The 27,515-nt window shown below is 39.6% G+C and overlaps 1 protein-coding gene across 1 annotated transcript in view; it reads left to right on the forward strand.

Moving 5' to 3' along the window:
• RS1 (retinoschisin 1) overlaps nucleotides 1-26,996 on the forward strand; it is a 39,967-nt gene extending 12,971 nt beyond the window's left edge. The window contains exons 3-7 of the mRNA XM_073565890.1: nucleotides 7,744-7,769; nucleotides 23,465-23,552; nucleotides 23,902-24,043; nucleotides 25,328-25,523; nucleotides 26,696-26,996. Coding sequence (XP_073421991.1) covers nucleotides 7,744-7,769; nucleotides 23,465-23,552; nucleotides 23,902-24,043; nucleotides 25,328-25,523; nucleotides 26,696-26,848 — 605 coding nt within the window. The 3' untranslated portion in view covers nucleotides 26,849-26,996. The remainder of the gene's footprint in view (nucleotides 1-7,743; nucleotides 7,770-23,464; nucleotides 23,553-23,901; nucleotides 24,044-25,327; nucleotides 25,524-26,695) is intronic.
• The last annotated feature ends 519 nt before the right edge of the window (nucleotides 26,997-27,515 follow it).

Below are 27,515 nucleotides of genomic sequence, written 5' to 3' on the forward strand. Positions count from 1 at the left end.
TGAAAGTGACTACATCAGGAGGAAATAGATACATGGTGACTTTCATAGACAACTACTCAAGATACACAGTCACATACTTAATTAATAACAAAAGTGAAGTTTTTGATAAACTTGTAGACTACGTAACAAGGTCGAGTAACAAATTTCAAAGGAAGCCAATTGTCATCAGAAGTAATAATGGAGGTGAATTTACAGGTCATGAAATAGAAAACTACTTAAGACAGAATGGAATAGAACACCAGAAAACTGTTCTGCACACACCTGAACAAAATGGAGTAGCAGAAAGGAAAAACAGAACTCTGACAGAAATGATGAGATGTATGCTGACAGATTCCAAACTACCAGAGAAATATTGGGGTGAGGCAGCAATGACAGCTACATATCTACAGAACAGACTTTTTTTTTTCCAGAAAACTGAAGAAAACTCCATATGAACTGTGGTAATGTATGAAACCAAGTGTCAATCATTTAAAAGTTTTTGGACGTAAAGTTTTTATATTCATTCCAACAGAAAACGTTCCAAACTTCAAAACAGATCCATGGAGGGAATATTTGTTGGATATAGTGAAAATTGCAAGGGATACAGAATCCTAGATCCCAAAACAGACAGAGTCACGGTGAGCAACAGTGTAACATTCATTGAGGATCTAAAAGAAGACACTATGATTTCACTTGACACAAAAAATGAGAAAAACAGCAGTGACATTGCTGAAGAGGTATCTGATGAGAAAGTAGTTGAAATTGATGAAGAACAGAATACTGAAAATGAAGAAATACAACTACAAACAGACACAGGACCAAGACGTTCAATGAGAGAAAACAAAGGTAAACCACCAAAATGTCTCTCATACAAGACAAACTCAAGTAAAATTTATGAACCTACTTCTTGGGAAGACATATCTAAACTCCCTAAAGAAGAAGCTAATAAATGGATAGAAGCAACAGAAACAGAAATGAAATCCATGCCTGACTTAAATACATGGACACTGACAGATTTACCAGAAGGAAGAAAATGTAAATGGATTTTTAAAGTAAAATACCAAACAGATGGCACACCTGAAAGATACCGAGCAAGACTCGTAGCTAAAGGATATTCTCAAAAATATGGAGAAGACTATGATGAGACATTTTCTCCATTTGTCAAACATACTACAATAAGAACTTTACTTAGGCTGTGGGCACACGTAGCGTTTTAAAACGCTCACTAAAAACCGCACTCCTTCCCAGAAATCGCGCGTTTTTTTCCACGCGATTTCATTGCGATTTTACCGCGATTTTGCCTCGATTTTCGCGTGCGATATTCAAGCACTTTCCAAGCGATTTGAAGCATCGCTTGGAAAGTGATTGACAGGTTGGTCACACTCGTCAAACATAGTGTTTGACAAGTGTGACCAGGTTTTTACTATTGAGGCCGCCTATGCGGCATCAATAGTAAAAGATACGATGTTAAAATGCTAAAAAAAATAAAAAAATCGGTGTATATTTACCTTCCGGCGTCCCGCGCTGCCATCCCGGGCCTCAGCGTTCCCAGTAATGCCTTGCGAGACCTGTGATGACGTAGTCTCGCGTTGCTATAGTGATCTCGCGAGACCGCTAGAGTCACACGAGACTACGTCATTACAGGGCCTTGCCGCAAGGCATTACTGGGAACGCTAGGCCGGGAATGCAGCGCGGGACATCGGAAGGTAAATATACCCCGATTTTTTTATTTTTTATTCTTTTTTTTACAGGGGGATGGTACCCAGGGCCTGGAGGACAGTCTCCTCTCCTCCACACCGTGGGTACCAACCGCACATGAGACGCTTAACTTCCCGCATGGTGGGCATAGCCACATGCGGGAAGTAAGCGATTCTCATGCATTCCTATGGGTGCGGAATCGCGGCAATTCTTTGCGATTCCGCACTAAAGAATGAGCATGCTGCGATTTTTTCCGCGATGCGATTCCGCCGCGGAAAAAAGCGCAGCATTAGCACAGCATGTGCGGAATGCCATAGGAATGCATGGGGTGCGTTCTGTACACGATTTTTAAGCGTTTTCGCGCCGAAAATCGCAGCAAAAACGCTTAAAAATCGCTACGTGTGCACATAGCCTTACAGTTGCAGCAATGAAATAGATGGAACTGATACATCTGGATGTAAAGACAGCATTTTTGAATGGAGATTTAACAGAATACATTTACATGGAACAACCTCCAGGATTCAAAGATGAAAGAAACCCAAACAAAGTTTGCAAACTACAGAAAAGCATATATGGTTTAAAGCAAGCAGCTAAAGTGTGGAATGACAAAATCACGGAAGTGCTTACAAATGAAAATTTTCAAAGAAGCAAAGCTGATCCATGCTTGTACACAAAAAGGCTGATGAATAGATGGATTTATGTACTCATACTGTTTATGTAGATGACATTTTGATTTGTTCTGAACAAGAAAGGGATAAAGAAAACATTCTAAAAGTCCTGAAGCGACATTTTGAAATCAAAGACTTGGGAAATGTGAAACAGTACATAGGAATACAGATAGAAAGAGAAGACGACGGGAGTTTCCTACTGAATCAAAATCACATGATTCAAGACATAGCAGAAAAATTTGGATTGAAGGATGCAAAAACAGTAAAGTCTCCAATGGAAACTAATTATCTTAAAGAGATGAATAGTGAGAAAAATATGTCACCAAATAATGAAGGGTACAGAACAGCAATAGGAAAACTACTGCATCTAGCGACTGTTACAAGTCCAGACATCGCAGCAACAGTAGGAATCCTGAGTAGAAAGGTGTAAAAACCAAATAAAGCTGACTGGAATGCTGTAAAGAGAGGAATGCATTATTTGAAAGAAACCAGCAACGTTTAGCTCAAACTACCCACAAGTGATAATTGCATTTTATCAGGATACGCTGATGCAGATTGGGCTGGAGATCCAACTGACAGAAGATCTACCAATAAGTTGGACAAGTAAGAAACAGTCAATTGTGACACTGTCTTCAACAGAAGCAGAGTATGTTGCCGCAGCACATGCAAGTCAAGAAGTTCTATGGTTAAGACAATTGTTGACAGACTTAGGACAACCACAGTTGGAACCGACAAAATTGAAAGAGGACAATTAAGGATGTCTTGTTCTTGCTCAGATGGAAAGAGTCAATCCAAGAACCAAGCATATTGATGTGAAGTATCATTTCTTGAGAGATCATCAGGAACAAGGAGTCTTGAAGTTAGAATATTGTCGTACTGAAGAAATGACAGCAGACATCTTCATGAAGGCGTTGAATGCGGATAAACACCAGAGACTAGTAAAAAAGTTGGGTTTGATTGAATAAGTCCTTACTGTTGAGAAAGGGTGTTGGCATATGCAACAGAAATGGACTTATTGTTTATGTAAAGGAGGACTTTACACTAGCCTGACAGCAGATGGCGATAGTGTGAAGTTATATGTTTGCTGTATCATGGGGAGGGAAGCTCTCTTGTTGTTACTTTTACTTTCGCTTTTGAGTGTATTATGGAAGCAGCACGGGCTTTGTGCTTCTGAATTCTCTTATCTCATGTTTACTCATAAGAAGTAAATGCTGTTTACTCAAGATAACTTGCTCAGTGAAGTTCTCCTGTGTACCTGTGATCATTATCAAAAGATACATTCTGCTACAAAGGGAAAGTCAGTTCATCATGTTCAGATGCATCTTGTCTGGATATAGTTCATCTTAAGGAGCCGTCCTAGTCCGGGACGTATATCACAATGCAGAAAGGAGGAAAACGTTTTTTCTCCAGCGATGACCAGTAGAAAATAAAAATGAAAAAAAAAATCACATTTATTTGTCCAATATTAAAAATATACACACTGGCAGCCACAAATGTCCAAAGAAAATCCGACGTGTTTCATCTAAAAGCCTTCATGGTACCAGCTTTTAGAGAAAACGTGTCAGTTTCTCCATGGACATTTGTGGCTGCCAGTGTGTATAGTTTTAATATTAGCCAAATAAACGTGATTTTTTTAAATGTTACTTCCTACTGGTCATCGCTGGAGGATATTTTTTTACCTCCTTTCTTCATTGATGTATGGCTCATCTTTCAGCTGCCATATGCTACCTCAAGAAGGTACAACATTTCTGCTGTAATTAACAACAGTTTTGGGACACATGGTGATGTATGCCAAAAAAGTCAGAAAATATTTGTGCCATTATGAGTTGCTTAAAATTTTGCAACATTGCTATGGAGGAGCTTTCCGCTTACATAGTAAAGATGTTTAATTCTTTTATGGAGGGTTCATCCATCCCGGATTCGCTCTTGCACCTTTATCTGGTCATTGTCCCCAAGTCTGGAAGAGATCCCTTGGATTGTTCAAACTATTTTACAGATAGTACTATTAAATTCTGACCTTAAAATGTTTACATACTATCCAACAGGCTTAATGCTTGGCTCCCCCGGCTTGTTGACAAGGATCAAGTAGGTTTTGTTCCCTTCCGTCAGGGGGGCGACAATACCAGATGCGCGATTCACTTAAGAGAGGTCTCTAATAGAAATAACGTGCAAACTCTTGTCTTGAGCCTGGATGCAGAAAAGGCATTTGATTGATTAAATTGGTCTTTGTTTGGGACTCTGAGAGCATTTGGTGTCTCGGGGTCCTTTATGAAGGCTCAAAAAAACCCCTAAATTGTAGCTTTTAATTCAATCACTAAAAAACATTAGTAGAATTGACTAAAAAAGGGGGGGTAGAGGATAAAAATGAAGAGTGGCAGAAACACTGTTATATATCTATGTAGTCATAACAAAATATGGGCCAAAGGCTAAATTGCCCTAGTCCGCCCTGTTTCAGCCCTTCCTAGCCGCGGAGGTTGGCACCCTAGTTGTTGACGATATGGCGCCCCCGCCCAACGTCGGTATCCCTAATAGCCCCTAAGCCTCCCTACGTATACAAAAAAGGACACAAAAAAATGTACACACACACACACACTTATGATACCGAAAACAAAAGTAAAGAGACATAAATAGTCTCATAGACAATTCTAAAGTGCTATGAACTTATCTCGTAGTAATTCTGATAATGTAGATACCCCACAATATAAGCTTATCTCGTAGTAAAAAGACAGAAAAAAAGCGGGTGGTATCAAAATGCAGCTTTAGGTAAGACATCTTGTAGTCACCAAAAATGATAATAAGCTGCAATAGGCAGACCCAATTACCAAATAGCAAAATAAGTAAAAAAAGGCTACAAGGAAATTCAATAAATAACACATAAGACAATTCATTTGTCCGGATCCCCGGACAAGCACTTAGAAAATAGTCAAAAAACTGCACATTAAAAGGTAGAAAAATAAATCCTGCGATGCACATGTGGCGGCCATTATTTGGAAGCAGGGGTTAATTGTCACCCTGTTTTCACTATGAGACACAATCTAACTCAGAAACAATATCTGCACATAAGAAAAAATGCACACTAATTGTGCTATCTCACACAGGTCATAGATGAAAAGGATGAGGCTAACAAATTCACCTCAGTTATAATTTCTCATGTGGTACAAAAATATTCCAATAGTAATGCATACAATGTATAGACCAGCAGAGCATAGTTGCTCAAAAAGATCGATCTCAATACTCCGTACCACAAAAGGGTCTGCTGGATATAATGTGCAGAAATATACTTATCAGCCAATTGATGCAGATGAAAGCCCGACGCGTTTCCCCCTCTTAATCCGATGAGGGAACATCAGGGGTCAGGAAGTGGGGTCTCATTACCCCTGGCCGAAAGAGAAATGCAGTGTGCGGCTCTATATAAGGAGAATCAGTATAAGATTTTGCTGTTCTGGTATCACACCCCCGGACCTCCTTCATAGATTGAACTCCCAGCTCTCGAATCTCTGTTGGCGCTGTGACTCAGAGGTTGGTACTCAATACCACATTTTTTGGTCTTGTTCGGAGAGTATTAGTTTTTGGGAAGAAGTTAGAGCCTTGATTTGCAGGGGTCTGTGGAGGTTGAATTGGATCCTGCCATTTGTCTTCTTAATGTCTCTCCTAGAGGGATGGGGAAGAGCTCGGGTAAGTTGCTATTACATATTCTCACTGCAGCGAGGTGTTTTATAGCCCTTAATCTTTAATTGGAAACAGACCTCTCCTCCTTCTAACCATCACTTACTAAATAGATGGAATACATGACGGCTATGCTGAGAGCTGGAGTGGACAATTTTGATACCATTTGGGCCCCATGGGATTATTACTGGGCTCAGGTTGGTGGTTAGGACTTCTCTCTCTTAATATTTCTACACAGTTTGTGCCTTTTGTCCCCTTTTCCTTATCACTTCCTGTAATGTTTGGTTTTGCTTATAGTTGTTTAGGTATTAGCCAGCTGATTAAAAGATGGAGCTAGCATATAGTGGAATCAAACATCTTTTTAAGTACTAATTCCTGAACTGTTTTTTGAATCCACCAACACCCACTTCAGTTTAGGTTCCACTAGGGGGGTGTTCCCTCATATTATATTTTATGCAACTGTACTTTGTATTTGAAGCTTTTTTAAATGACTATATCCTATTATGGAATTTTCATTGTATTCTGATTGATGCCTAGATTGTAACATTTGGCTTACCTGGATCTTTTGTTTGTAATTGGTTCCATGTAAAATGTAATAAAATTTACAGTTTAAAAAAAATGCAACACTGCAAGCAGTTTTATAAAAAATGAAAGTGAAAAGATGCATGATGAGTCTGGACCTCTGCATTTCAAAGGAACAGGAAACCTGAGCATCAGATAAAAAAAAGATTTGGGTGTAACTATCCCTAAAGGGGGTGGTTTGATATACAAATTAATCTTCATCCTAAATACCTATCTATTTAATACCATAATCTAATCTTTTTCTAATATACTTTCATTAAAAATGCTCTATCCTTCCCTAACTACACTATCTAACTGCTTTACTTTTTTTTTTTTTTTACAACTTCCTTTTTGATGATGCTGGGATAGTCAAATGAAGCGCCATCAGGGGACAGAGGTTCCAGTCACTGCCACAGCCCGTGCCCCCAACCTGAAACGGAACATCATGAAAGATCTTCATTTCAGGGGCTAGACTAGTCTCTGCTCTGTCACTGTGTGAGATGCCCAATGACGGTGCATTTTTTTTGCTGGCTCAGATTAGTATTATCTAGCCAGAAACAGAGTGCACTGTCAGTGTGTGTACAGGAGAGGTATTTATTTCAATCAATGAGAACATTGTGGGGCCCAATAATTTCTATGTACACCCCTGACCTGGTATACAAAGACCAGCACCGCCCCCGCAAGTGATACTTGTGTCGTCTGCCCACTGATGATGCTTCATTTGAGCATTTCAGCATGAATTGGTATTCTCAAACGAAGTGTTATCAAAAAGAAAGCTACAAAAAAGGAAAGCAGTTAGATAGTGTAGTTAGGGAAGGATAGGGAATTTTTAAATAAAGTATATTATTATTATTATATTATTTAAATTATTGTTGAAGATTTTGAACAGGAATACTGTAAAATGGTCTTACTAATTCTGCCATAAAACCGTTTCCTTTCCATGAATACAGCAGCAGTTCAATACCACACAATCAAAGCTATGTTGACTATTTGTTATTATTTTAAGTTTTATGCTTTCTAAATATTATTACCAATGACTTTGCTCTAGATCAGGTTCTCATACAATATTTAAAATATAATATATTGTATATTATAATATATCATATAATGGATATGTTTTAATATAATAAATGTTTTTATAATAACCTTTTTTATTTTTTTATGTCTTCAGCCTCAGTTAATATAGTTAATAATGAGGTAAGAGACGCTTTCTCATTTTTAATGTTCTGTTTTTTTCTATTAAAACTCTAGACATGCATGCTCATGTAATGTGTAATATATTATGTTAATAAGGCTGATCGTATATGCCATTAGCAACAAGACTATTAATGTGCATCTGTCACGGAGATTTTGCTACCTCATCTGAGAGCAGTATGTTGTAGGGGAAGAGACCCTGATTCTAGCAATGTGTCACTTACTGGACTTCTTGCTGTAGTGTTGATAAAATCACTGTTTTATCTGCTGCAGATCTAGCAGTTCTCTGAATGCTGAGCTCTGTGTAACCCCGCCCATACCACTGATTGGCAGCTTTCTGAGTACACTATAAATAGGCAAAAAGCTGCCTATCAGTGGTGGAGTTATACAAAGCTCATGAATATAGAGGACTCCCTGGCAGCAGGTCTACAAGTTCTCTAGTGATAATCTCCTGCTGATAAACTAGGCTTCTGCACCTACATTATTTTGCTCTCAGTTTAGGCAAGAAAACCTGGTTACAGATTCACTTTAATTCTTTGCTTTTCTGGGAGGAAATTGAATGAGAAATTTTAAATAGCGTATATACTCGAGTATAAGCCGAGATTTTCAGCCCATTTTTTTGGGCTGAAAGTCCCCTCTCTCGGCTTATACTCGAGTCATATACACCAGGGGGTTGGCAGGGGAGGGGGAGCGGTGGTGTCAGGTCATACTTACCCCCTCCTGACATGTCTCTGCAGCCCCCCCACTTCTCCACGGTCTCCCTTCCTGCCTTCAGCGGTCACATGGTACCGCTCATTAAACTCATGAATATGTGCATATTCATGAGTTTAATGAGTGGCACCACGTGCCCGGTGAAGACAGCAAGGGAGACCGTGGGAGAACGTGGCTGCAGAGACCGCGACAGGATGGGGTAAGTATAAGCTATATTCACCTGTCCCCGCTCCATCGCTGCTTGCTGCTCTCTGCTGCGTCCTCTATCTGTGACATTCAGACAGCAGAGGGCACGGTGACGTGGTTAGTGCATGTCCTGCCCTCTGCTGCCTGAACGTCACTGACAGATGACGTGGCAGACAGCGGCGAGCAGCGATGGAGCGGGGACAGGTGAATATCGCAAGTGCCAGGTCCTGAGCCAGCAGTGACACCGGCACCTGGCCCCCAGTGACGGAGAGGTGAGCATGTCATTTTTTTATTTTTATTTGCAGCAGCAGCATATGGGGGCATAATATATGGAGCAGCATATGGGGGCAGCATATGGGGGTATTAGGCGTCAGGTTTCTGCATCTGCTCTGCAAGAATCCAGAGCCTCACATTCTGCGGTCTCCTGCTGTCTATCTACCGCAGAGGAGATTACTTTGCAGCAGATCGCTCCAGAGACTAAGTCCCTCTGTTCTCCTACTGGGCATGCTCACAAGACGATCTCCCATTGGAGATCGGGAGTCATGTGCCCAGGTCCTGTTCCAGATCTGTTTGGTTCATCTCGGAGATCTGGAAGCTTCCGGAAGGTCCCGGCTATAAAAAGCGCGCATGACCGTTTGGCCATGTGCTAGTATAGTCTCTAGTTGCTACTGTGTGAAAGATGATGGATGTATGAACCTGCGAATGACTCATTAAGATCCTCTCCCTCTGATATTACGAATGTGTACAAGGACTTAGCTTAGAGTCAGCGCCAGCGCGTGGCAAACCTCAAGCCACTACAGCATCATCCACAGTGCTAGCGTCCGACATTGCGCCTGCTTCCTTGCTCTGTTGACTAGCGGCAGTGTCCTACGCCGCGCTGCAGTTGCAGCCCTCTTTGGCGTCCGCAGTAATGACGCCGCACGGACGGTAGGTCTAGACGGTCGCAGCTCCTCTGCCTTGGGTCCTGCTCCTGTGACCAGATACCGTGTGTGCATTTACCTGAGACCTGTGACACTAACAGGCTCAGCCTTTTGTGTTTACCTCTGCTGACATCTCTGTGAGCAAACAGAGATTGCTTAGCACACTCGGGTGACGTTCAACCCGCGTGCGCATTTCTGCCATATTGCTCGTCTGTCACTACTTAGCAGCAGTTTTCACATCTACTGCACGGTGGACCCCGAGCAGCGAACGCACTTTATTTATTTTATTTAGTGCGTTCCACCGTTCCTAAAAGGGAGCATGATATATGGAGCATCTAATGGGGGCAACATATGGGGGCATAATCCATGGAGCAGCATATGGGGACATAATCTATGGTGCAGCATATGGGGACATAATCTATGGAGCAGCATATGGGGACATAATCTATGGAGCATCTTATGGGGGCATAATCTATGGAGCATCTTATGGGGCCATAACCTTTATGGAGCAGCATATGGGGCATGTTATTCTATGGAGCATCTTATGGGGCCATTATTAACCTTTGCGCAGCATTGTATGGGGTGTATTTTGTATGGAGCATCTTATGGGGCCCATCATGAACTGTATGGAGCATTATATGGGGCTCCTGATTCAATATGGATATTCAAAAACATTTAACCTACTAATGTCTCAATTAATTTTACTTTTATTAGTATCTATTTTTATTTTTGAAATTTACCAGTAGCTGCTGCATTTTCCACCCTAGGCTTATACTCAAGTCAATAAGTTTTCCCAGTTTTTTGTGACAAAATTATGGGGGTCGGCTTATACTCGAGTATATACGATAGACTGAAAATCTCCCGAGCAGTGATGACTCTTTCGGATCATATAGGGCACGCATTAATTACCCCCACCATGCTGCTGGATTTTACATATTTAAGTATTAAGAGGATAAAATGTGACTTATGGTCACATGATAGCACAGCGCTAAGAAGAATGTTGAGCAAATAATTAATATTAGTGTCTGACTAGCGCATCAGAATCATTGAAAATGGAATCACATTTACAACTTGGCCTTTAAAAGGTCATGTTTAGGCTAAATGCACAATACTTTTACCCAAAGTATGGTCTGGAGCTTTTCCTGACATTTACAAATTATAACGTTCCGTTAGGCCGTCATTTACCAGACTGAAGTGCTGAAGTGTGCACTTGCAGCCACTGCACAGCAGCTCGGTGGTTAGCACTGTTATTTGCAACTCTGGGGTCCTAGGTTCAAATTTCCACTGAAGACATCTGCAAGGAATTTGTATATTCTCCATGTGTTTGTGTGGGTGTTTCCTGGTGCTATAGTTTCCTTCCACAAGCCAAAAAAACATACTTCTTAACCCTAATAAGGATGGAATTGTTAAAGGGATCCTGTCATGTGAAAAAATTTGCAGGTTAATAGTGTTCTGAAGCTGCCTGAAGCCTGCACTGGGAGCCCCGCTGCCAGGAGGAAATGAACTTTAATCCATCCGGCAGCCTTGGACTTTCTGTCATAAGGGTGGGCTGATGCGGCTTCAAGTCAGTGCATAGTGAGCAGCGGCTGTATGACTGAAAGCTTGAGGCTGCCAGTAGGAATAAAGTTCATTTCCTCCCAGCAGCGGGGCTCTCAGTGCAGGCTTCAGGCAGCCTCAGAATGCTCTTAATCTGCAGATTATCCCCATAGCTAGAGGTTAATAGTGCTTTTTTACACGAGAAGTTACTTTTAACATTATTATTGTTCCCGTTAAGGCTTACAATTATGTTTTTTGTAGCATGGGTGGAAAACTGGAGTACCCGGAGGAAACCCACGCAAACACAGAGAGAACATACAAACTTCTTGCAGATGTTGTCCTTAGCAGAGATGTGAACCCAGGACACCAGCACTGTTACAAAGCAAGCTTTCAAGACTAATGATGCCTTCATAAGGCATGGTATTAGCAGATTATCTTTAGAAATACCTACAGTCATGGCCAAAAATGTTGGCACCCTTGAAATTGTTCCAGAAAATGAAGTATTTCTCCCAGAAATACTTCAATGTCACTTACAGAAGTTTTGTTATGCACGTTTATTTCCTTTGTGTGTAATGGAACAACACAAAAAAAAGAGAAAAAAAGGCAAATTGGACATAATTCCAGACAAAATACTAAAAATGGTCTGGAAAAAAATCATTGACACCTTTCCAAAATTGTGGGTGAACAACTTTGTTTCAAGCATGTGTTGAAGCTCCGAGTTGCCAAGGAACAGTCTCAAAATCTTAATGATTTAGAGATGGTCTGCAAAGAGGAGTGGACCAAAATTCCTCCTGACATGTGCGCAAACCTCATCATCAACTACAAAAAGCATCTGACTGCTGTGCTTACCAACAAGGGTTTTGCCACGAAGTATTGTCTTGTTTGCCAGAGAGATCAAATATTTATTTCTCACTGCAAAATGCAAATAAATTTATATCATTTAAACAATGTGATTTGATATTCTCAATTAATGTTAAAATTAATAAAAAACAAATCTGAACTGAGAAAAGTAAGTTAATGTGTATGCACAATGTAAGTGCATATTAACACATGACCATTAACCAGAGAAAACAAAAAGCAAAAAACACAAATGTCCTGAACTAAAAAGTAAAAAATATACTGCAAATAATGCATAAAGATAATAATAATAATAAGGGTATTTAGTAAACATAATTTTGATCAAAATAATGTACAAGCCATCCCGCCACGTCACAGCAACCCTTGTGGGACAGTCCCTACTCTAGTATTTAAAACCTTTTCACTTGCCAAGTGACGTGAATGTGAATAAGGATCGAGCGGCTGAACCACTAGTAACAGCTTAGGCCAGACAGGATGGCTTTCCCAGCTCAGATAGAGGGCGGTCACACCCATACATGCACTGAATGCACAATGAAATGAATAAAAAACAAATCTGATCTGAGAAAAGTAAGTTAATGTGTATGCACAATGTAAGTGCATATTAACACATGACCATTAACCAGAGAAAACAAAAAGCAAAAAACACAAATGTCCTGAACTAAAAAGTAAAAAATCCTGTCTGGCCTAAGCTGTTACTAGTGGTTCAGCCGCTCGATCCTTATTCACATTCACGTCACTTGGCAAGTGAAAAGGTTTTAAATACTAGAGTAGGGACTGTCCCACAAGGGTTGCCGTGACGTGGCGGGATGGCTTGTACATTATTTTGATCAAAATTATGTTTACTAAATACCCTTATTATTATTATCTTTATGCATTATTTGCAGTATATTTTTTACTTTTTAGTTCAGGACATTTGTGTTTTTTGCTTTTTGTTTTCTCTGGTTAATGGTCATGTGTTAATATGCACTTACATTGTGCATACACATTAACTTACTTTTCTCAGTTCAGATTTGTTTTTTATTCATTTCATTGTGCATTCAGTGCATGTATGGGTGTGACCGCCCTCTTTCTGAGCTGGGAAAGCCATCCTGTCTGGCCTAAGCTGTTACTAGTGGTTCAGCCGCTCGATCCTTATTCACATTCACGTCACTTGGCAAGTGAAAAGGTTTTAAATACTAGAGTAGGGACTGTCCCACAAGGGTTGCCGTGACGTGGCGGGATGGCTTGTACATTATTTTGATCAAAATTATGTTTACTAAATACCCTTATTATTATTATTATCTTTATGCATTATTTGCAGTATATTTTTTACTTTTTAGTTCAGGACATTTGTGTTTTTTGCTTTTTGTTTTCTCTGGTTAATGGTCATGTGTTAATATGCACTTACATTGTGCATACACATTAACTTACTTTTCTCAGTTCAGATATGTTTTTTATTCATTTCATTGTGCATTCAGTGCATGTATGGGTGTGACCGCCCTCTTTCTGAGCTGGGAAAGCCATCCTGTCTGGCCTAAGCTGTTACTAGTGGTTCAGCCGCTCGATCCTTATTCACATTCACGTCACTTGGCAATTGAAAAGGTTTTAAATACTAGAGTAGGGACTGTCCCACAAGGGTTGCCGTGACGTGGCGGGATGGCTTGTACATTATTTTGATCAAAATTATGTTTACTAAATACCCTTATTATTATTATTATCTTTATGCATTATTTGCAGTATATTTTTTACTTTTTAGTTCAGGACATTTGTGTTTTTTGCTTTTTGTTTTCTAATGTTAAAATTAACCTACCCCTAAAGTTATATATATATACAGCTCTGGCAAAAATTAAGAGACCTGTGCATAACACTGCAAAATTTTCAGTTTGTCAGATTTTTCTCTTTATACAGTTGTGGCCAAAAGTATTGACATCCCTGCAATTCTGTCAGATAATACGCAGTTTCTTCCTGAAAATGATTGCAAACAAATTCTTTGGTATTATTATCTTCATTTAATTTGTCTTAAATGAAAAAACACAAAAGAGAATGAAGCAAAACATTGATCATTTCACACAAAACTCCAAAAATGGGCCAGACAAAAGTATTGGCACCCTCAGCCTAATACTTGGTTGCACAACTTTTAGCCAAAATAACTGCGACCAACCGCTTCCGGTAACCATCAATGAGTTTCTTACAATGCTCTGCTGGAATTTTAGACCATTCTTCTTTGGCAAACTGCTCCAGGTCCCTGATATTAGAAGGGTGCCTTCTCCAAACTGCCATTTTTAGATCTCTCCACAGGTGTTCTATGGGATTCAGGTCTGGACTCATTTCTGGCCACCTTAGAAGTCTCCAGTGCTTTCTCTCAAACCATTTTCTAGTGCTTTTTGAAGTGTGTTTTGGGTCATTGTCCTGCTGGAAGACCCAAGACCTCTGAGGGAGACCCAGCTTTCTCACACTGGGCCCTACATTATGCTGCAAAATTTATTGCTTACATAACAAAATAGTCCAAAACTAATAGCCACCTCAATTCAGCATATTATATCTCAATTTCTGCCACAAATTTGTGCAGACATAACAAAGGCAAATAGGCAAAAATAGATGAATCAATAAAACCAATCATTTATTAATAAACTTCATAAAATTATTTTTACAAGGAAATTTCTAAAAAAAAGGGAGTACAAATGTAATGATAGATGCTCACAGAATTAAGCTTTATGCAACATAATCACAGAATGTTTTTTCCTTTTCTTTTTTAATTTTTTTACATACAAATTATCTCCAAATAGTGTTTATTACTTAAGCATAAATTCATAAGCTATATTTATATAAACTTCTGTCTAAATATTTTTAGGAAAAGGCCCGATAGTTCTAAAAGCAGAAGAAACACATCTTTGATTAAATAGTGTGAAATACACACTGCTGAAGGTAAATAACAATTGGGTTTAGCTCCCTATACTATGTGCATACCATACTATTGAGGAAGCCAGTATGGGGAAACGGCGCTGTCGGGGTAACCAGACACGTGTATGAGAGAGCCGCAGAAGTTTTACACATGTAAGTTGTTGTAAATTGCAAACAGGATTGCATTGTTACATCATGCAGGAATAGCTTATTTCAAATTGAATCAGTATAGCTGGCATATTAAGCAGGACACATGATTAACCTGTAGTTCTCTGCACTAGGCATTGGATATATTCACATTAAGGAGAAATTTTCTTTGCCGCACACACAGTTAGGTTGTTCCTTTGTTACAACAATTAGATACATATTTATACAATCAAGTAAGCTTATGCATTTTTGTTTATAAGTATTTGTAATAAATCATAGAAACATTGAGAACAAAAGTCGCTACTATCTGAGCATTTATGCATTGTGATTACTCCATTAACCCCTTACCTACAATTGACGTAATATTCCGTCCATGTGACCATGGACCTAATTACCATGGACGGAATATTACGTCATCGCGATCAGCGGCGCCCACGTGGTGAGCGCCGCTGATCGCGGCCGAGTGTCAGCTAATTATCATAGCTGACACCCGGCACAATGTGTCAGGGGCGGTCACGGACCGCCCCCGACACGTTAACCCCTTGCACACCGCGATCAAACGCACCGGGGGTTAAAGGGAAGCATCGGCAGGGAGGGGGCTCCCTCCGTGCTTCCCTGAGCCCCCCACGGCAGTGCAATGTGCAGCGCTGCTGCGGGGGGCTCCTTTCCTCCAGGCCCCCGAATCCAAGATGGCGACGGGGGCCTTCGGGGGCCTGAGGAAGCTGGCTTCCTCAGTGCCTGCAAAGCGCAGGCATGAGGAAGCCTTCTGCACTGCCTGTGTCAGATCGCTGATCTGTCACAGTGATCTGTGATGTGACAGATCAGCGATCTGTCACAGGACAGTGATGTCCCACCTGGGACAAGGTAATAAAGTAAAAAAAAAAAAAAAAGTGTTAAAAATAATTAAAAAAAAAATCGCAAAATAAATTAGTAAAAAAAAAAAAAAAATTCCCCAATAAATCAATTTTTTCAAAATAAAAGAAAACAAAAACTATAAAAGTACACATATTTGGTATCGCCGCGTCCGTAATGACCTGCCCTATAAAACTGTCCCATTAGTTAACCCCTTTAGCGAACCCCTTAAAAAATAAAAATAAAAAACGAAGCAAAAAATGATGATTTATTATCATACCACCGAACAAAAAGTGCAATAACGCGCGATCAAAAAGACGCATATAAATATCCATGGTACCGCTGAAAACGGCATCTTGTCCCGCAAAAAACGAGCCGCCATACAGCATCATCCGCAAAAAAATAAAAAAGTTATAGCTCACAGAATAAAGCGATACAAAAATAATTATTTTTTATATAAAATTGTTTTCATGGCAAAAAACCGACAAAACATAAAAAAACGACCTAAATGAGGTATCGCTGTAACTGTACTGACCCGAAGAATAAAAATGCGTTATCAATTTTACCGCACGCGGAACGGTGTAAACGCACCCCCCCAAAAGAAATTCATGAAACGCTGGTTTTTGTTCATTCTGCGCCCCAAAAATCGGAATAAAAAGCGATCAAAAAATGTCACGTGCCCGAAAATGGTACCAATAAAAACGTCAACTCGTCCCGCAAAAAATAAGACCTCACATGACTCGGTGGGTCAAAATACGGAAAAATTATAGCTCACAATATGTGGTGATGCAAAAACTATTTTTACAATAAAAAGCGTCTTTTAGCGTGCGACAGCCGCCAAACATAAAAACCGCCATAAATCGTAAATCAAACCCCCCGTTATCACCCCCTTAGTTAGGGAAAAATAATAAAACTAAAAGAAAATGTATTTATTTCCATTTTCCCGTTAGGGTTAGGGCTAGGGCTAGGGCTAGGGTTAGGGCTAGGGTTAGGGCTAGGGCTCAGATTAGGGTTAGGGGTGTGTCGAGGTTAGGGTTGGAGTTATAATTGGGGGTTTCCACTGTTTGGGCACATCAGGTGCTCTCCAAAGGCAACATGGCGTCTGATCTCAATTCCAGCCAATTCTGCGTTGAAAAAGTCAAATGGTGCTCCTTCCCTTCCAAGCTCTGCCATGTGCCCAAACAGTGTTTTACCCCCACATGTAGGGTATCAGCCTACTCGGGACAAATTACAAAACAACTTTTGGGGTCCAATTTCTCCTGTTACCCTTAGGAAAATAAAAAATTGGGGGCAAAAATATAATTTTGCGGAAAAAAATGTTTTTTTTATTTTCACGCCCAGGCGTTATAAACTTCTGTGAAGCACTTGGGGGTTCAAAGTGCTCTCCACACATCTAGATAAGCTCCGTGGGGGGTCTAGTTTCCAAAATGGGGTCACTTGTGGGGAGTTTCAATAGTTTAGGTACATCAGGGGCTCTCCAAACGCACATGACACCCGCATACCAATCCATCAAAGTCTGCATTCCAAAACGTCACTACTTCCCTTCCGAGCTCCGACGTGTGCCCATACAGTAGTTTTCTCCCACATATGAGGTATCAGCGTACTCAGGACAAATTGGACAACAACTTTTGGGGTCCAATTTCTCCTGTTACCCTTGGGAAAATAAAAAAAATGGGGACTAAAAGATGATGTTTGTTGAAAAATACGATATTTTTATTTTCACGCCCGGTCGTTATAAACTTCTGTGAAGCACTGGGGGGTTCAAAGTGCTCACCACACATCTAGATAAGTTCATTAGGGGGTCTAGTTTCCAAAATGGGGTCATTTGTGGGGGGTTTCCACTGTTTAGGTACATCAGGGGCTCTCCAAACGCAACATGACACCCGCAGACCATTCCATCAAAGTCTGCATTCCAAAACGTCACTACTTCCCTTCCGAGCCCCGACGTGTGCCCATACAGTAGTTTTCTCCCACATATGAGGTATCAGCGTACTCAGGACAAATTGGACAACAACTTTTGGGGTCCAATTTCTCCTGTTACCCTTGGGAAAATAAAAAAATGGGGACTAAAAGATCATGTTTGTGGAAAAAATAAGATTTTTTTATTTTCACTCCCGGACGTTATAAACTTCAGTGAAGCACTGGGGAGTTCAAAGTGCTCACCACACATCTAGATAAGTTCCTTGGGGGGTCTAGTTTCCAAAATGGTGTCATTTGTGGGGGGTTTCTACTGTTTTGGTACATCAGGGGCTTTCCTAACGCGACATGGTGTCCGATCTCAATTCCAGCCAAAAACGTCAAATGGCGCTGCTTCCCTTCCGAGCTCTGCCATACGCCCAAATAGTGGTTTACACCCACATGTGGGGTATCAGCGTACTCAGGATAAATTGCACAATATCTTTTAGGGTCCTGTTACTTTTGGAAAGATAAGAATTGAGGGTGAAAAGATCATTTTTTTGGAAAAAATATGATTTTTTAATTGTACTGCTGTACGTTATAAACTTCTGTGAAGCCCTTGGGGGTTCAAAGTTCTCACCACACATCTAGATAAGTTCCTTGGGGGGTCTAGTTTCCAAAATGGGGTCACTTGGGGGGGTTTCCACTGTTTAGGTACATCAGGGGCTCGCCAAACGTGACATGGCGTCCGATCTGAATTCCAGCCAATTTTTCATTGAAAAAGTCAAACGGCGCTCCTTCCATTCTGAGCTCTGCCATGCGCCGAAACAGTGGTTCCCCCCCACATATCAGGTATCAGCGTACTCAGGACAAATTGCACAATAACTTTTGCAGTCCAATTTCTCCTGTTACCCTTGGTAAAATAAAGAAAATTGAACCTGAACTATTTTTTTGGTGAAAAAAAGTTAAATGTTCATTTTTTTTAATATTCAAAAGATTCCTGTGACGCACCTAAAGGGTTAATAAACTTCTTGAATGTGGTTTTAAGCACCTTAAGGGGTGCAGTTTTTAGAATGGTGTCACTTTTGGGTATTTTCTATCATATAGACCCCTCAAAGTGGCTTCAAATGTGAAGTGGTCCCTAAAAATAAAATGGTGTTGCAAAAATGAGAAATCGCTGGTCAATTTTTAACCCTTATAACTTCCTAACAAAAAAAAATTTTGGTTCCAAAATTGTGCTGATGTAAAGTAAACATGTGGGAAATGTTATTTATTAAGTTTTTTGTGTGCCGTATCGCTGTGATGTAAGGGCATAAAAATTCAAATTTGGAAAATTGCGAAATTTTCAAAATTTTCGCCAAATTTCCGTTTTTTTCACAAATAAACGCAAGTTATTTGAATGCAATTTTACCACTAACATGAAGTACAATATGTCATGAGAAAACAATGTCAGAATCACCGGGATCCATGAAAGCGTTCCAGAGTTATGACCTCATAAAGGTACAGTGGTCAGAATTGTAAAAATTGGCCTGGGAGTTAACGTGCAAACCACCCTTGGTAGTGAAGGGGTTAAGGATTAGTTAGCCTTGTCTTTGATTATCATGGTATGCACATAGTATAGGGAGCTAAACCCAATTGTTATTTACCTTCAGCAGTGTGTATTTCACACTATTTAATCAAAGATGTGTTTCTTCTGCTTTTAGAACTATCGGGCCTTTTCCTAAAAATTTTTAGACAGAAGTTTATATAAATATAGCTTATGAATTTATGCTTAAGTAATAAACACTATTTGGAGATAATTTGTATGTAAAAAAATTAAAAAAGAAAAGGAAAAAACATTCTGTGATTATGTTGCATAAAGCTTAATTCTGTGAGCATCTATCATTACATTTGTACTCCCTTTTTTTTTAGAAATTTCCTTGTAAAAAGAATTTTATGAAATTTATTAATAAATGATTGGTTTTATTGATTCATCTATTTTTGCCTATTTGCCTTTGTTATGTCTGCACAAATTTGTGGCAGAAATTGAGATATAATATGCAAAATTTATTGGTAGTCTTCAGACTTCATAATGCCATGCACACGGTCAAGCACTCCAGTGCCAGAGGCAGCAAAGCAGCTCCAAAACATCAGGGAACCTCCGCCATGTTTGACTGTAGGGACCGTGCTTTTTTCTTTGAATGCCTATTTTTTTCTCCTGTAAACTCTATGTTGATGCCTTTGCCCAAAAAGCTCTACTTTTGTCTCATCTGACTAGAGAACATTCTTCCAAAATGTTTTAGGCTTCTTTGGGTAAGTTTTGGCAAACTCCAGCCTGGCATTTTTATGTCTCGGGGTAAGAAGTGGGGTCTTCCTGGGTCTCCTACCATACAGTCCCTTTTCATTCAGATGCCGACGGATAGTACGGGTTGACACTGTTGTACCCTCGGACTGCAGGGCAGCTTGAACTTGTTTGGATGTTAGTCGAGGTTCTTTATCCAACATCGGCACAATCTTGCGTTGAAATCTCTTGTCAATTTTTCTTTTCCATCCACATCTAGGGAGGTTAGCCACAGTGCCATGGGCTTTAAACTTCTTGATGACACTGCGCACAGTAGACACAGGAACATTCAGGTCTTTGGAGATGGACTTGTAGCCTTGAGATTGCTCATGCTTCCTCACAATTTGGTTTCTCAAGTCCTCAGACAGTTCTTTGATCTTCTTTCTTTTCTCCATGCTCAATGTGGTACACACAAGGACACAGGACAGAGGTTGAGTCAACTTTAATCCATGTCAATTAGCTGCAAATGTTATTAGTTATTGCCAACACCGGTTAGGTGCCACAGGTAAGTTACAGGTGCTGTTAATTACACAAATTAGAGAAGCATCACATGATTTTTCGAACAGTGCCAATACTTTTGTCCACCCTCTTTTTTATGTTTGGTGTGGAATTATATCCAATTTGGCTTTAGGACAATTCTTTTTGTGTTTTTTTCATTTAAGACAAATTAAATTAAGATAATAACAAAGAATTTGGGTTTGCAATCATTTTCAGGAAGAAACTGAGTATTATCTGACAGAATTGCAGGGGTGTCAATACTTTTGGCCACAACTGTAGGTGTATTTTTGAGTAAAATGTAAATTGCTCTTTTATTCTATAAACTACTGACATGTCTTCGAATTTCCAACCACTAAATTTTGTATTTATTTTCAGAAAATGAGAAATGTTCGAAATAACAAAAAAATGCAGTGCTTGCAGACCTCAAATAATGCTAAGAAAACAAGTTCATAATCATTTAGAAACAACAATACTAATGTTTTAACTTAGGAAGAGTTCATCAATCAATATTTTGTGGAATAACCATGATTTTTAATCACAGCTTTCATGTGTCTTGACTGCTTTCCACTAGTCTTTCACACTGCTTTTGGGTGACCTTATGCCACTCCTTGTACAAAAATGTAAGCAGTTCTTTGTTTGATGGCTTGTGACTATCCATCTTCCTCTTGATTACATTCCAGAGGTTTTCAATGGAGTTCAGGTCTGGAGATTGGGCTGTTCATGACAGGGATTTGATGTGGTGGTCCTTCATCCACATTGATTGACCTAGCTGTGTGGCATGGTGCATTGTACTGCTGGAAAAAACACTCCTCAGAGTTGGGGAACATTGCCTGAGAAGAAGGAATCAACTGTTTTTCCAGGATAACCTTGTATGCGGCTTGATTCATACGTTATTCGCAAAGATTAACCTGCCCAATTCCAGCCTTGCTGAAGCATCCCCAGATCATCACCGATCCTCCACCAAATTTCACAGTGAGTGCAAGACACTGTAGCTTGTACGCCTCTCCAGGTCTCTGTCTAATCATTATGCAACCAGCTGTTGGGGAAAGCTGAAAATTAGACTCATCAGAGATTACCTTACTCCAGTCCTCTATGGTCCAATCCTTATGGTCTTTGGCAAATTTCAGCCTGGCTCTCCTTTGCTTCTCATTGATGAAAAGCTTTTTTTGTAGCTTTACATGACTTGAGCCCTGCCTCTAGGAACCTGTTACGAACTGTTCTTGCTGTGCACTTCACCCCAGCTGCCATTTGCCATTCCTTTTGTAGGTCACTTGATGTCACCCTGCGGTTGCTGAGTGACATTCGAATAAGATGATGGTCATCCCCATCAGTGGAGAGTCATTTTCACCCTCTGCAGCTTTGTTGTCCCCAATGTCTGCTGCTTGACCTTGTTGTAATGGACTGCCATCTTAGAAATTTTAAGGATGGAGGCAACATGACGCTCACTGTATCCCTCTGCTAATAAAGCCAGAATTGAGCCCATCTTTTCCTCACTCAATACTTTTCTTTTCAACTCCTTTGGCATGGTTAAAAGTTATTTTTTCATTCCTATTACTTTTGGGATATTACTAGCACTTGTTTTGATATCCAGCTTGTCCTATTTCAAGAGGATTGTGAACACCACAGCAGGGTTTTTTTTACTTTCCTTCGTTAAATAAGATTTGGGTCAGGTGATCATCAGAAGCACATTAAGTAGAATAAGGTGTCCTCTGTCAACTGACACTGGAATGGCTGTCAGACATGTAGAGAAGCTTATTTTTATAAAACTGTGCAGTGGTCTCTTAATTATTGCCAGAGCTGTATATATATATATATATATATATATATATATATTCAGTTTTATAATGCCTGATGAAGAGGCCTAAGTAGCTTTAAACACTCGCTTTGTAGCATAATTTATTTTATTTTTGTTGACCACTAAAAGCTATCACATCTGCAAGATTATTACTTTGCTTCTCTTACTGAGGGAAAATCATCTATTTTCAACTGGCTAATACAGTACCAAAACTTTTTTTCTTTAACTTGACGCTACATAAATATCCATCTGCTTATTTTTGATTAACAATAAAGGAAAGTGCTTCTGACTGCAGTGGTTCAGTAAAAACATATATACCATGCGATATATGGTTTTATTAGAAAAAATGGCTACAACGTGAAGTGAGTAGACATGGGGTGTTAACTGATATTTTGGTCAAAATATGCAAGCTTGCAATTTGCATTCAGAAAATCTTTTGTTTGGCTTAAAGTATAATTATAATTAGAATGATAATATACAGTATACTTATATAATTATATAACAGTGAAACAGTTATATTATCATGTGTGGGAAGTGGAGAATTTCTTAAAAAATTGAATAATTTAAATAATAATTCAAATAAGTTGATTGAGAGTTACTTTTATACTTTATTGTAATCATAGTATTAAAGGAAACCTGTCACCAGGTTTTGCTAACTCATCTGAAAGCAGCATAATGTAAGCAAAAAGACCCCGAATCCAATGATGTACTGTATCTCAGTTTACTGGGTGCAACGGTTCGGACACAATCAGAATTCTTAGGATTAGCAATACAGCAAAGCTGAGAAAGCTAACCCCGCCCACACCTGTCTATAGACTATAAGCTGGCTATCAAAGGAGGGAGCGGAGATTGACTAGCATGCATGTGCTGCTGTAGTCTGGACTATGATAGTCAACAGGTGATAAAATCTTCAGAATACGTAAACAACAGCACATGGACTGACGTGACACATCCTTGAATTCAGTGTTTTAATATCTACCTCATGTTGTCCTCACATTACATAGCAAAAACCTGCTGACAGATTCCCTTTAAGAATTATAGAAATAAGTATTGTATATAAACCATGAAGAAACATTTGATCTATATTTATTTTCCACAGTCGGTTACTAGAGCCTGTAAGTGTGACTGCCAGGGAGGAAGTGGATCAACATTATCCTCAAGAATTGCTGCAATGGATTGTATGCCAGGTAATAGTTATGCACTGTCAACTGCTCGGAAATGAAATCCTGTCCTTAGCTGTTAGCTATGTGATGGGTTGTCAGTGGACAGTGCAACTGTTAAAGGGTTTTGTGGTTTATAAAGCAAAGTCTGCAGTCACTCTATATGACTGCGATGTGTACACTGTTTCGATTCCCTTGTATGACGCTGTAAAGTGGGTAGGCTAGCTGTGGATTCCGCATGCAAATTCATCTGTGTACCAAGGGTGCTGGTACCAATTGCCCTGACATTCTGATATAATGCAATTGGCTAATACAGTTATATCCAGTGTTGCCTTCTGCATACACAATGTGTTTTCTTCATGGGTCTGTTTTTCAGAATGTCCTTTTCATAAGCCTATGGGATTTGAATCAGGAGCAGTCACAATCGATCAAATCAGTTGCTCCAACCATGATCAATACACAGGATGGTATTCATCCTGGACGGCAAACAAGGCACGACTTAATGGCCAAGGATTTGGGTAAGCAAGTCATGTTCTGAAGTATGATATACATAGAACTATAAGAGACCCTCGGAAGATCATCTCTCGATGGAGGAATAGTGAAACAATGCATTTCAGTACTCTGTTTAGACCTTCTGAAGGGGTATGACTGCTATAAAACTGGTACTGTAGTAAGAAAAAGTTGGATTTAGTATATGTGAGGGCTCATCGAGTTGTCACTTATTTTTCTCGTATGCAAAAAAAGCGGTCAGCATTTCATCAGTTTTTTTTAGCCAATTTTCATCAGTTTGTAAGTTTTTGCCATCAGTGTTTCACTTGTTTTTCTGGAATTCAAAACAAAAACTGACAGAAGTTTCTTAAAGAAAAAAGTTTTTATCCTCCAAAGTTTTTATCCTCCAAAGTTTTTATCCTCCAAAGTTTTTATCCTCCAAAGTTTTTATCCACCAAAGTTTTTATCCTCTTAATATACTGCAGTCATCATATTATATAGCACTGGGCACTTACAATTGCTCATTTTGCCTTTCTACCCAGCTAATTCTTCTCTTTTCTCTATTCTATGAAGACACAGGAAGTCTCTCGTCCCGGCCTTTATCATTCCCATCTTCAGCTCCTGACCCAACTGCTGCCAACTCACCCATGCCAGGGTCTTTGGCAGTGACTCATGACTTAAAGAGTGCTTCTTGAAATGTTTGCTATCAGTCAGTCAACAATGGACAGCACATGAAGCAGAGTGCTGCCTGGTTTTTTCACAGACCCATAGACTTCCATTGACCAGTTTGATCCATGACTCAGATCAAAATTTGACATGTCGTTGTTTTTTTGTGCAGACCACTCTATACTATAATGGGCTATAATAGGTACAAATTCAAGGTACCACAGATAGAACTTGTATGTGCATGGACATCTGGATGAGCCCTTATTGCTCTTTTTGTGCTAAAAATAGTCCAAGTTAAAGTTTAAAAAAAAAACAACAAACATGCACCTCTAAAAGTATTTGGAACATAATACTCCAACTTACTTGACTGATGTCAGAAAAGTCAGTGCTAATAACTCTCCCTCTTTATGTTTTAGCTATTTTGTTGTCAGTAAATGGCTGACATCCGGTGGATAGACCGTGCACAGATCTAATACTTCTCATAGATGAGATTTAGAGTTGCCATGTGATGTGAAGTGCAGTCAATGATGCCCGAGAGTAACTCTCTATTGGAGAAAGCTTACTGTATATGCTGTGAATAGAGGGCGCTCCCCATTCTGTGCAGGCAAGCAGTGGTACTACGCTCTGTTCTCTTTTCTTACATAAAGGTGTGCATGGTTATCCAAATTCCAAGATAACGGACAGTGGCTTCAGATTGATCTGAAAGAATTAAAAGTTGTATCTGGGATTATGACACAAGGAAGATGTGATACAGATGAATGGATGACGAAATACAGTGTCCAGTACAAAACTGATGATAGCTTGAATTGGGTGTACTACAAAGATCAGACTGGAAACAACCGAGTGAGTTCTCACTACCGTTACTAGGTGTACTAATGCTGTTTAATCTTATATATAGCGGTGGTTGTGCCCTTCTGTCCGAAACTGGGATGGACGGCGCCTGCGCAGCGTGGTGCCGAATCAGCGAGTGCGCATAGCATCTGAGTCAGCGCTTGCACATATCGCACTGCGGCTCAATTTTATTGAAGACACTGGGTGTGCATATTCAAAGACAAAGTGTCTTCAACAAAATGGCGCCAGATATTGCGGAATGTGCATGCGTTGACTCCAGCACCATTTTATTGAAGACAAGTACTACAATGTCAGCATAGCAGTGTGCATGCACCGGCCGTTGCCATTATCCCTACGGCCAGTGCGTGTGCACTGCTATGTTGACTGTGCAGTGTGGCAGCCCTTTATATATTTAAGATGTCTTTTTTAAGGTGCATTTTTTTTTAATGCTCAACTTGAAACCGCATACAGAGAAGGTAGTGAAAAACAATGTAAACGTCATATGGGACAATGTAGTGAACGGTATATCACCAGAAACCATAATTAATATCCCAATATATTACAACATTATGGACTGTAATTGATCGGTTGCAAAATTCACATAGAAAAGGGGGGAGGGCGAATCCAGAAAAAGCAACCAAAGGTCATAATGAGAAAATTACTTTATTAAGTGGTGATGCAAAGAACAAATTGCAATAAAAACATGCAGCAGTGCTAGTTGGTCATTGACAGAACATAATCAGGACATGGAGAACCATATTGCCAGTAGTATGCAAGTATTGCCATATAAGACATAGAAAAAACGTCACTCATCAGGACCAAAACAGCATAGAAAAATATAGATAGGAATAAAAATACCCTTATAGACATGTCCTGCTTTTCAAATACCCATGGAAACGTCCCTAGGTGAGAACCAATGTATAGCATATAAAGTGAAAATCACATCGGTACGTTATGCATTACCTGAGGATTTGCAAGTGCAGGCAAGCCAAGGTCCCCGTGCCCGCCCCAACGCGCGTTTCGGAAGCACCTTCTTCAGGAGGCGCCTCTTTATGACCTTTGGTTGCTTTTTCTGGATTCGTCCTCCCCCCTTTTCAACTTGAAACAGAAAGTAATTTTGATATTTGCTCTTTTCTGTGTAAACACAACTACAGTATACAGAATCTAATTCTCTTTTTTACCAGGTTTTTTATGGAAACTCAGATCGAACATCTACAGTACAGAACTTCTTGAGGCCACCAATCATATCGCGTTATATCAGGATCATCCCGTTGGGTTGGCATGTCCGCATAGCTATACGAATGGAGCTGCTGGAGTGCATGAGCAAATGCGGCTAAACTGACGATGCCGTCCTACATAAGTCATATCACAAATCAGATTAAAGAAATGTAGATAATGTCAGAGCAACACATTGCGTCTTAGTTACAACTACAGCACTTAGAACAGTTCAGTATGAAGAAAGGTTAACGGAAATGTAAACATGGAAATGTGAAAAAAACAACGGTTTCTAGTATACAACAATGTATTTTCTAAAAATTTAGCTAATTTTATCTTGTCTTGCATTTTTAGTGGAATATTACAATAAAAGTGAACCCTTGTCAGTAAATCCCTGCCCTGCAAAATGGTATTTTTTCTCATTTTTCATGATCTTTCCAGCAGAGAAGGATTGGGAAGGAAACAACTAGACCTCAATGGGGAACATATCTATACTATCAAGTCCACCCATTCTGTATACTGTACATATCAACGTTTCACTCTCCGATAATAAACTTCTTTCCATGTCCACAGCAGAAGATATATCTTTGTGTGCACATTCCCTTACTATATATTTAATAATTTACAGTGGGGCAAAAAAGTATTTAGTCAGTCAGCAATAGTGCAAGTTCCACCACTTAAAAAGATGAGAGGCGTCTGTAATTTACATCATAGGTAGACCTCAACTATGGGAGACAAACTGAGAAAAAAAAATCCAGAAAATCACATTGTTTTTTTTTCATATTATTT

The sequence above is a fragment of the Dendrobates tinctorius genome, unplaced genomic scaffold, assembly GCF_039654945.1.
Source record: "Dendrobates tinctorius isolate UK_male_01 unplaced genomic scaffold, ASM3965494v1 ptg000016l, whole genome shotgun sequence".
Taxonomy (NCBI): Eukaryota; Metazoa; Chordata; class Amphibia; order Anura; family Dendrobatidae; genus Dendrobates; species Dendrobates tinctorius.